The sequence below is a fragment of the Camellia sinensis genome, chromosome 7 (assembly GCF_055761805.1).
Source record: "Camellia sinensis isolate YWXY chromosome 7, ASM5576180v1, whole genome shotgun sequence".
NCBI classification, from domain to species: domain Eukaryota; kingdom Viridiplantae; phylum Streptophyta; class Magnoliopsida; order Ericales; family Theaceae; genus Camellia; species Camellia sinensis.
Window position 1 is genome coordinate 32,931,226 of NC_138967.1, and position 11,902 is coordinate 32,943,127.

At 35.5% G+C, this 11,902-nt stretch overlaps 1 protein-coding gene across 2 annotated transcripts in view; it reads left to right on the top strand.

Moving 5' to 3' along the window:
* Positions 1-5,254: 5,254 nt before the first annotated feature.
* Positions 5,255-11,902, top strand: part of LOC114297450 (NAD(P)-linked oxidoreductase superfamily protein) — a 41,559-nt gene continuing 34,911 nt past the window's right edge. The window contains exon 1 of one of the 2 annotated variants that reach the window (XM_028241896.2): positions 5,255-5,701. In XM_028241896.2, the coding sequence (XP_028097697.1) occupies positions 5,435-5,701 (267 nt within the window). In that variant the 5' untranslated portion in view covers positions 5,255-5,434. The remainder of the gene's footprint in view (positions 5,702-11,902) is intronic. The other variant, XM_028241889.2, reaches the window with a different exon arrangement.

The following is an 11,902-nucleotide window of genomic DNA, read 5'->3' on the forward strand; positions in this document are numbered from 1 at the left end:
TGCACAGTATTTCAACCGTTTTTACCATGCATCTTTCCCCTACTAGACCGTACCTGATACATGCCATCAAGTCGCATCACTTTTGCGTGCGCCGTCTGATAAACACGTCGTCCAAGGCACCATAATTTCCATTTTGCCGCCATTTCATGCGTTTGATCAAAATCAACTCTCTCTCTCCGTCTTTTCACTTCTGCATCTTCGTTCTTGTTCAAACTTTCTCTCTCAAATCCTCCATTGCTGCTTTCGCAAAGCTTTCTGCAACCAGTTTCACTCTCTCTCTCCGGCGAGGTTTTCATTGCATTTCTTTACTACCGTCTGACACCGACGTACTTCATACCGGCCTTTTTGTAATCTAAATAATCATTCTTCAATGTTAGGCTGAAGTGCCTTCTTTCCTTTTCTGAATGCATTCTTTAATTTTTCTGTCAACGTGGTTGTATGTATCTTCTTTTTACTCTTGTATGATTCTATACTTAGAATAATTTGCATGTCTTCAAAATACACCTTAACTGTGCAATCTCCTCGGGGTGTAACACTTCAGTTGTACCCACTAATTGGTTTACCTCGGCTTTGACCTAATACTTGAAAATATTTATCATAATATTTCCACAAGTGTTACTCACAACCTGCCACTTTACTCAAGTCCTCTGTCTTCTATTATTAAAGCATAATCTTGGTTTAACTTTAACTTGTAATTTTTTCTCAAAATTTCAACAAGTGTTAAACCATATTCCTTTAATATAACATCGGCTTAACTTCAACTTGTAAATTTTTCTCAAAATTTCAATAAGTGTTAAACCATCTTCCTTTAACATAACATTGGCTTAATTTCAACTTGTAAATTTTTCTCAAAATTTCAACAAGTGTTAAACCATCTTCCTTTAACATAACCTCAGCTTAACTTTAACTTGTAAATTTTTCTCAAAATTTCAACAAGTGTTAAACTATCTTCCTTTAACATATCCTCGGCTTAACTTCAATTTCAACAAGTGTTCAGCCAACTTTAGCTTGTAAATTCCAGCTCTCAAGCAATCATTTCAGCCCTCTGCCCCCTAATGTGAACCTAAGTTCCACTTGGGTTCTCATTAAGCATGGGGTTTTTGACCTTGTTGCCGAGGTCAGATTCAAACAAAAACTGGCCGAGGTTACCAACCTTGGTCTCTTTGTTAATCTGACCAACATGTACTTAATTCCAACCTGTGTCTGGCTCTGCTGATATGGCAAGTCCAAGTTAATCCAACTTAGTTCAACTCTATTATATGCAAATATAATTCAACTCTGCCATATAATAAGTCTAAGTTATTCGTCATGTTTCGCTTAGAAACATCGCCAACTTAGTTTAACTTTATTATATGTAAGTAAAGTTTCTACTCTGCCATATAATACGTCTAAGTTATTCATCATGTTTCGCTTAGAAATATCGCCAACTTAGTTCAACTCTATTATATGCAAGTAAACTTTCTACTCTGCCATATAATAAGTCTAAGTTATTCGTCATGTTTCGCTTAGAAATATCACCAACTTAGTTCAACTCTATTATATGCAAATAAAGTTTTTACTCTGCCATATAATAAGTCTAAGTTATTCGTCATGTTTCGCTTAGAAACATCGCCAACTTAATTCAACTCTATTATATGCAATTAAAGTTTCTACTTTGCCATATAATAAATCTAAGTTATTCGTCATGTTTCGCTTAGAAACATCGCCAACTTAGTTCAACTCTATTATATGCAAGTAAAGTTTCTACTCTGCCATATAATAAGTCTAAGTTATTTGTCATGTTTCGCTTAGAAACATCGTCATAGGACTGGTCGGTCCTATCGCACAGATTTCAAATTCACAAAAATCAAACTGGTACTTTTATTATTACTTCAGCTGATATGCCCTATTACCGGCAACCTTTCTTAGGATGAGGTCCCTATCCTTGAACTGTCTTGGGCTGATCTTCTTGTTTGTAAGCCCTAGCAAGTTGTTGCTAGTATGCCCCTAGCCGAATTGTTGTTCTATTGCACGTTGTAGGTGGATTTCAACAACATTTTCACGCTTTTTTACATAGGCTTTAGCTTCCTTTTGCATGTAAGGCCAAAAGAATCCCTACGATATTGCTCTATGGGCAAGGGATCTGCCCCCCTGCATGGCTTCCACATACTCCTTTGTGGACCTTATATAAAAATTCTTTAACTTAGGCCGAGCTCTTCTCTTTTCGGACTTAATCATCTAGGCCGAGATTTTGTTTTCTAGGATTTGGGATCCAAGATCTGGAATCCGAGATCTGCTCACTTGGGCTGTTTGGTAAAGAAATGATGTGATCTAAAATAGGTTAAAAATCAAAAATTAATTTTTAGCCAATTCCCAAAACAGTTCATTGTTTACCATCAACATTGGGACTGTTTGTTACAATTTTCAGGAGGTAATTATAGTTTATTTTAACTTGAAAATCTGTGCTAGATTGTTTGGTACAGTTTTTGTTTATAGGCTATTAGGTAGAAAATAACTTAAATAAATTGAAAAAAAAAATATTATTTAACAGTTGGGAAAAGTGTACTTTTAGCTTTCGTTTGGGATGTGAGTTGACTTTTCAACTTTTTGACTTTTTTACTATTTTAGCCTGGGGCTAAAAAGTTTCGTTTGGGATTGATTTTTTAGTTTTTTTTTGACTTTTGTGAGAGAAAAAATAAAATAATTATGGTTTGAATGTGATATTTTGTCTTATTGACTTTTAAATTTATTTTGTCTTTTTGTAACTAAAATAACAAAAAAACCTTATGCCAAACGAAACTTTAGTTTCTACTTTATAATTATTAACTTCTAATTTGAAAATGTGTTCCACCAAACAGGGCCAATGATTACACTAAAGAGTTCATTTGGGATGTGGGTTGGCTTTTGGCTTTAGCTTAGAGCTAAAAAGCCTCGTTTGCGATAAGTTTTGGCTTTTTTTTAACTTTTGTGATAGAAAAAATAAAATAATTATAAGTTAAATGTGATATTTTGGGGTTGTTTGGCAAGAAGAATTTTAGCCTCTTTTAGGCTAAAATTCATAAAAAGACAAAATAAACTAAAATAGTTAATAAGACAAAATGTCACATCAAATCCATGATTATTTTACTTTTTTTCTCACAAACATCATATCCAACTATAAAAAAATCCAATCACCTTTTCTAACACAAAAATTTTAGCTTGCTAAAATAGTCAAAAATAAAAATAGCCTACTAAAGTAGCAACTTTCCAAACACATACTTTGCCTCCGTTTGGGAAGTGGGTTAGCTTTTTGGTTTTTGGCCTGAGGCTAAAAAGCCTGGTTTGGAAAGAGCTTTTTGGTTTTTTTGACTTTTTTATGAGAGAGGAGTGCAATGATTATGGATTGGATTTGATGTTTTTTTTTTTGTGGTTAAAATAGCCTATTTTATTTTTTTGTAGCTATTTTAACCCCTAACCCACCAAAAACAACTTCCCAAACTATGGCTTTGTCATGTTTGGCTAAAATAATCTATTTTGTTGTATATGACTATTTTAGCCCCAACCTTTGTCCCAACCGGGGGCCTAAATAGTGAGTTTTGGCATAAAAATAAAAGAAATTCTATTATACACCCCTTAAATAGGTGTATTATATGTACTCCTAATTATATCATTTTTTCTTTAATTATGATATTATTTAAATTATAACTAATAATATTTTTAGTTATATCTGATGTTATATTTTGTTATGAATTTTTTTTTTTTTAGTTATAAGTTAGAAAAAATATAAAGTTATGACAAATTTTTTTTTAGTTACAATGCCATGTTTGAAAAAAAAAAGTTTTGAGCTAAAATAGTCAATAATAACCAATAAACCAAAGATTATTTTTAAACTATAATTGTTTTAATATTTCTCTTGCAACTTTCAAATTATTAAAAAATAAATAAATTATCTTCCTAAACATAACTCTTTTTTCACTAGATTAAAATAAAAAATCAAAAGGCTTATTTGATTTTCAACAATGATTGAGACTCCATTTTTTTGGGACTTTCACAATTTCCTTTAGATCTCACCTATTGATGTATGTGTAAGACTCACTTATATATATATGTAGGACCCACACCATCAATAGTTAAGATCTAAAATGGATTATAGGTCTCAAAAAAAAGGAAGTACCAAGCATTTTTATTTAATTTTTTAAACTAAGGCCTTGTTTGTCGTGTACTAAAAAAGTTAAAAAGTCAAAAAGTTACTATCCTATTTAAGTGATATCATCTTATTTAAGTCGCATCACCTCTCTACGACATCACTTCAAACCCAACTCAAATCTAACCTATATTTCATAAAAAGTAAAAAAAAAAAATGCACTTATTTAGAACATTCCAAACCACCCCTAAGATAATATTAAAAGATAAAATATATTAAAATAATCAATAAAACAAAATATCATATCAAATTAATAATCATTTCATTTTTTTCTTACAAATATCATATCAAACTTAAAAAAAAAAAAAAATGCTACACATCAAACTAAAAAAAAAAACTATAACTCTATTTCTAAACACAATATCAGTGTGTTTGGTTTGAGTTTTCTAAACTAAGTTTTTGAAAAATTGAATTTTTTAGTTTTCGTATTATTTTATTTTTAGTGTATATTTTTTAAATTTTAAACATTTTTTTACTTTTTTAGATGCACCTTAGTTAGATGCATCTAAAAAGTAAAAAATTTATGAAAAAATATTTTAACAAATTAATAAGTACATAGAAATATAAAAAATGTACTGAATTACTGTATTTTTTTTTTATATTTTTGGTATTTTGTGAATTTTTAAAAGATTTTTTTACAATTTTTTTACTTTTTATGGGTATTTATGTTAGATGTGTCTAAAAAGTAAAAAAAATGTTAAAAATATTAAAAAAATTTAGTAAAAACAAAAAAAATATGAAAAATAAGAGAGTAGAATTTTCTGAAAAGTGTTTTCTCAAAAAAAAAAAAAAAAAAACAAGCAAGCTGATTATTTTTGTCAAATTAAAATAATCAAATACTAAAATAAAGTATTAAAATCGCCAAGTTCAAAACGGGGAATGGTCAACCTCCCAAACAAGCTCATATTATAGGGTATCTTTGGTTTGTGTTTGGGAGATGAGTTTTAGAGATAAAAAGTAAGAAAAATTATTTGGTTTGTTTTTTTTTAAAAGATGTTTTGAAAAATTATTTTGAGAGAGAGTTTTGAAAAAAGTGATTGATTTGATGGGTATGAGAAAAAGATTTATTTGGAAAACTTATAGACCAAACAAGTTTTAAGAAAATTTTTTGAAAAAATTTGTTTATTTGATTACTTTTGATAATTTATTTGTAAAAAATTTTTCCCAAAAATTTTTAGAAAACACAAACCAAACAAGGCCCCAGTGTTTCCTAGAAATGAATTGGAATAAAAATTGAAAAGGATTTTGAGTAGTGATAAGGGGAAAGCATCCATGGCCTCGTCTTCGAGCTCTGCTCTGGTCTCTTCCTTTCTCTGCAACAACCACTCTCGCTCTATCCCTCGCCGTTACTTGTCTCTCTCTCCTTCGCCTTCGTCATCTCCATCTCCATCGCCGAATGTAAGACGAAGGAAGTCCTCTCTCTCTTCCAACAACACCATCACCGCCATTCTTACTCCCAAACAAGCTCAGAAGAGCGCGTTTCAGTACAAGAAGCTCGGCGACTCCGACCTTCTCATCAGTGAAATCACTTTAGGAACTGTAAGTAATTCACCTTTTTAAAATTAAAAAAAAAAAATTTGTTGTTGGATTTTTGAAATTGGTTGTTTTAATTAGGTACAATTTGGTGGAAAATGTGAGCTATATTTTTTTAATATTTATGTTGGTTTGGTTGCATTTATTTTTAAATTAATTTTGCCAGTGTTTTGTGAGCGTTTCTTATGTCTGCCTTAGAAAACAAACTTGCTTTGAAAAGAAAGTGGGTTTTACCTTGTGTGGAAGTGAATTACTCGTTTGGGAACAGGCTTAACTTTTTGAGTTTTTGGGCTTCATTTGGGAAGGAGGAATAGGTTGGGGTTGGGACTATTTTAGTCGCAAACAGTCGAAATAGATTTTTTATTCTAATAAAATAAAATATTACATCTAACATATAATTATTTTATATTTTTTTCTCTTAAAAAGTTAAAAAATTTAAAAATTTCTTTCCAAACAAGATTTTTTAATCTCATATTAAAATAACTAAAATGTCAAAAACATAAAAAGTCAACTCACTTTTCAAACAAAACCTAATTATGTTAGAATGACTGTGATATTTAATGAAAAATCATATAAAAACAAAATAGAATTTTTGACTTTTTCTTTTAATAGGTTTTTGGTTTTTTAAAAGAAAAATTTACTTATAAATCTTATCTTGAGGAAGGGTGATCCATTTAGTATTAAAGATTTTTTTATAAACCAATTAATCTCATTAATTTTGAAAATATAGATTTAATATATTATTTAAAAATTAGATTTATGCTTATATTATATCTTCATTTCTATTATGTTTTTTCTCTTTTTTTCTTTTGTGCTAGAAAGGTAGATACACATTATATGAGAATCAAATTTGGAATAAATTTTTATATAAAATTCTTTTTTATTTGGAAAACATTTCAAAAGAAAAAATAGTTGAAATGTGAAATTATTCAAACATTCCAAAAGGATGTGGGATTTTTCAAATATTTCAAAAGGCACAGGCTTCCCTCCAATCCCAGATCGGACTGGAGAGTGCTGTTGGGCCCGTGGAGGCCCACCACAAGTCTTGTTTCAATAATCTGAACCGTTGAATGTGTAGAACTGGTCGAGTATTATAAGCTTATAAAAAATCACGTTTATCGGATATCGATAATTACGTGATCAAATCAATTTTGTATTAAAAAAAAATAGACGGCGAAAAAATAAACTGTTGATAGAAAAATGACCCAATGAGATAGCTATCGATGTCCGATCAACGTGATTTTTTAGAAGCATATAGTACTCGACGAGTTCTATACATTGAACGGTTCGGATTATCGAAATGGGACCCATGATGGGCCCCCACAGGCCCAACAACACTCTCCAATCCGATCTGAGAGTGGAGGGAAGCCAGGCCTATTTCAAAAAGAATATAAAAACTACTTGGTAAATTTTGGCCAAATATATAATTTTAAACTATAATACTCCAATGTAACACTCAAACGTAACACTTCAATGTAACACTAAAAAAAAATATCTTAGTGTAATACCCTAATGTAACACATAAAAAAATTCATTATTGTACTTTTTTCTAAACGTAGCACTCTAATATAACACTCCAAAAAAACTTCTTAGTATAACACTCTAATGTAACACAAAAAAATTTCCTATTGTAACACTCTAATGTAACACACAAAAAAGCTCCTTAGTGTATTTTTTTCAAACGTAACACTTTAATATAACACTCCAAAAAAACTTCTTAGTATAACACTCTCATATAACACACACAAAAACTCCTTAGTGTTGTAAGTTTTATGAATGAAACTGTATATTCAATTGTGTATCTTTACAAGGAGATCACCAGTTTATATAACCCTGAACCTATGATTGAAAAGGAAAATACGAAAAAGGAAATACAGCCAAATAGTTACACTACAATTTTTCCTAATTCTATATACAATACAATCTTCCCTTATTCTATACACTATATTCTCACACGCCCGCTCAAACTCAAGGTGTTTTAGCAGAAAACACTGAAAGTTTGCTAAGAAGAAACTGAAACCGAGCGGTAATGTGAGTCTTGGTGAAGAAGTTTGCAAATTGCAAAGCCGAAGAGACAAAAGGAAGCGAGATAGAGCCAGACTGCAGATGCTATTGGACAAATTGACAATCAATCTCAATGTGTTTCGTCCGTTCATGAAAGGCAGTATTGTGGGCAATTTGAATAGCACTGCGGTTGTCATAATAGAGGGAGGTCGGAGAAGACTTAGGGGCACCCAAATCAAATAAGAGACAACAAAGCCAAACAATCTCAGCAGTAGCAGGAGCCAGTGCATACTCAGCTTCGGCAGTAGAGCGAGCAACAAGAGTTTATTTTGTGCTTTCAAGAAACATACCAAAACCAGATGTGGACTTGCGATCAATAACATCACCAGCCCAATTAGAATCAGCATAGACCACCAAATCTAGAAAGGAAGTAGAAGATAATAGTAAACCTTGAAAGATAGTACCTCGGAGATAGCGAAGAATTCGAACCAATGCAGCCCAATGTGGGGAGCGAGGAGCAGAAACAAACTGGCTACCAGCATAGGCAAGATCATGATGAGTAATCGTCAGATAAACTAAGCAATCCACAAGCTCGCGATATAAAGTTGGATCATCCTGAGGGACACTATCAGTAGAGTTGAGTTTCACATTAAGCTCAGTAAGTATAGCAAAAACTTTAGTATCAGTAAGACCAGCACGGTGAATGACCTCATTAGCATACTTAGCCTGAGACAGAAAATAGCCTTTGGTGCAATTTCAATACTAAGAAAATACTGCAAAGGACCAAGATCCTTTATCTCGAAGGTGCAGGAGAGATGCTGTTTGACCTCAGAGATAGCAAAAGAGTCCAAGCCTGTGATGATCATATCATCCACATATAGTAATAATGCAACAAATCCAGCTAAGGTGTGAAGAAGAAATAAAGCAGAGTCCTGGGCATAAGGATGAAACCCAAGCTCAGTAACAGCAGTCTAAAAGGGATCATACCAAGTACGATGAGACTGCTTCAGACCATACAGAGCACGCCGAAGGTGACAAACCTGTCCAGAGGAATGGTGAAGGCCAGGGGAAGGACGCATATAAACCTCTTCAGTGAGATGGCCATTAAGAAAAGCGTTCTTAACATCCATCTGATAAAGAGGCCAAGAACAAACAACAGCGACAAAGATCAAAGTATGGACAGTAGTCATCTTGGCAACAGAAGTAAAAGTCTCCTCATAATCAATACCATGCTCCTTTGAGAAATGTTTGGCAACCAGACGAGCTTTGTAGCGCTCACGAGAACCATTAGAATGAGTTTTGACTTTGTAAACCATTTGCAACCAACCAGATTCTTACCAACAGGCAAAGGAACCAACTCCTAAGTACTAGTTTTCTGTAAAGCAATCATCCATAGCTTGAACCCAATGAGGATCCTGACAGGCGTCCTTGTAAGACTGAGATTCTGAAAAAGAGTGAATATCTGACAAAAATGTACGATAGGAAACATAAAAACATGTATTAGATCAACCCAACCTATTTGGAGGATGACGCGCTCGAGTAGAATATCGGTGTGCAGCAGGATCAGAGTTGTCAGAAGCAAGAGAATCAGCAGTAGGGGTAGAGACAACCGGTGGAGGAGGAGAATAAACTAACAACGGAAGAGAAGAACAAACCGAAGGAGAAGCAGCCAAAGGTGAAGCAGGAGGAGAAGATGGAACAAGCTCAGAGGGAACCGTGGAGATGTACTCATCAGACGGGACCTCAGAAGGAAACGGATCAATATGAACCAAATCTTCTTTGGAAACTGGGACGGTGAGAGGAGGAAGTTGAAAGTAAGATAGACGTTTGAGAAAGGCAACATGGCAGGAGACATAAAGGCGACGAGAAACAGGATCATAATAGCAATAACCTTTTTGAGTGAGACTATAACTAAAAAAGACACATAAGACAGACTGGGCACTAAAGTTTAGTCCTATCTTTACAGGGTAAAAGGACAAAACAAGCAGACCCAAACACACCGAGGAGGGAGTAATTGGGAAGTTGAGAAAACAGAGCCTCATAAGGAGACCGACCAGAAAGAAGGGGGGTAGGCATACGGTTGAGAAGAAAAGCAGCAGTAATAACTGCCTCACCCCAAAACGGAGCCGAAACGGAGGCAGAGAGAAGGAGAGACCTAGCTATCTCAAGGAGATGACGGTATTTACGCTCAGCTCGAACATTTTGGGCAGGTGTATCAATACAAGAAGTTTGGTGAATAGTACCCAATTTGGCTAAATATTCATAGAATTCAGTTTTAAAGTATTCCTCGTCCAAGTCAGACCGCGACAATTTAATAGTATACCCAAATTGTGTAGTGACCATATACTAGATAGTACGGTATATCGGGTAGAAGTCAAACTTATGAGTTATAAGATAAACCCAAGTGTAACGAGTGCAGTCATCAACAAATGACACATAATAGGTAGAACCTGTAAAATATTAATATATTATTGATTGATTGATAGATGTTGTTACAAGATTGTTGTTTATATTTTGTATATTACAAGCTATTATATAGGAGAGGATTTGGGAGTAGGTGAGGTAGGTGAGTGGTGGTAGTGGATGGTAGTGGAGGTGGTGGGTGGTAGTGGAGATGGTAGGTGGAGTTGGTGGTGGGGTAATTTACACAATTTACAATTTACATTAACAGCCCCCCTCAAACTCAAGGAGGATAGGCACTAGCCAACTTGAGTTTGGAGAGAGTCACAAAACAGAAAAATAAACTGATAAATAAAACAGGATAGGAGACACGGTATGGTCGTGTCAGACCGATGTAGCAGACAGTTTATGGGGTCATGTCGGACCGTTGTAGCAGACAGTTTACGGGGTCATGTCGGACCGTTGTAGCAGACACTGTGTGGTCGTGTCAGACCGATGTAGAAGACAGTTTATGGGGTCATGTCGGACCGATGTAGAAGACAGTTTACGGGGTCATGTCGGACCGATGTAGCAGGACAGTTTACGGGGTCATGTCGGATCGGTGTAGAAGACAGTTTACGGGGTCATGTCGGACCGTTGTAGCAGACAGTTTACGGGGTCATGTCGGACCGTTGTAGCAGACACTGTGTGGTCGTGTCAGACCGTTGTAGAAGACAGTTTATGGGGTCATGTTGGACTGTTGTAGAAGCTGTGGTGGTGCACCGAGGAGGCGACTTAGGGAGTGCGCCATGAGCGACTTATACATGATACTGTGTATAACCCCCCCTCAAACTCAAATAGGTGTGAAGAGAGAAACCTATTTGAGGTTTGAAACAAAGGGATTGATAAAGCTGACCGATGTAGAAGACACTGTATGAGTGTGTATATAGGCTGCCCAAAAGATATACATAGATGTAGATATCGAGCCCTCAAAAGTCGTGCCCTCAAAAGGGGTGTCATGAAAAGGCGTGCCTGAGTCATGAAAAGGCGTGCCATGAAAAGGCGTGCCAGGTTGTCGGCGTCAAGAGGCGCGCGATGCGCGTGGCTGCCTCGGCTATTTAACCAAGACAGAGCCTGAGGCCGAGGCAGAAGCAAAAAACCTGCGAAAGCCTCTGTAAAACTCTGCGTTGTGCTGAGAGAGAGAGGCTGTAACACTGTTGTGCTGAGAGAGAGAGTCTGTAACACTCTGTTGCGAGAGAAAATGGCTTCGTCGTCCCGTGGTCTGCTGACTCTCTTTTCCGACCTCAACGAGTCAACAAGAGAGAGAACGGGTGCGGTGGCCAGTGAACCTCAACCAAACACCACTGGGTTTGCTCCGTTGAACTTTCCGATGCAGTCGGTGGAGCAAAAAATGGCAGTGCAAACGGATGTGGAGGCTAATCAGTATACTTTGAAGGCATGTGTGGAGTTCATGACAGCGGTCACAAACTTGTCGCACCGGCTGCAGAGTAGGACAAATGAGGTGCAGCAATTAAACTCCAGCTGGCTCTGCTCCAACGCATGTATAAGGATGCGCGAGCAGAGATAAGCGTGCTAAGGGCAGAAAACAAGGAGCTGAAGCGGAAGGCCACCGTGATGTTCCGATTTGGAGGGCCGCCATATGCTGCAGTGGAGGAGCAGGGAGTAGTGATCGTGCCCAGTGGAGTGGGAAACACGGAGACAACACCGGCAAGGGCCGCCCAGGACGGAGGCAAGAAGAAAAGACCGGCGGCAGAGTAGAGAAGAAAAAATGCCACTGTTTTGGTTTGTTGTTGTTGTTGTTGT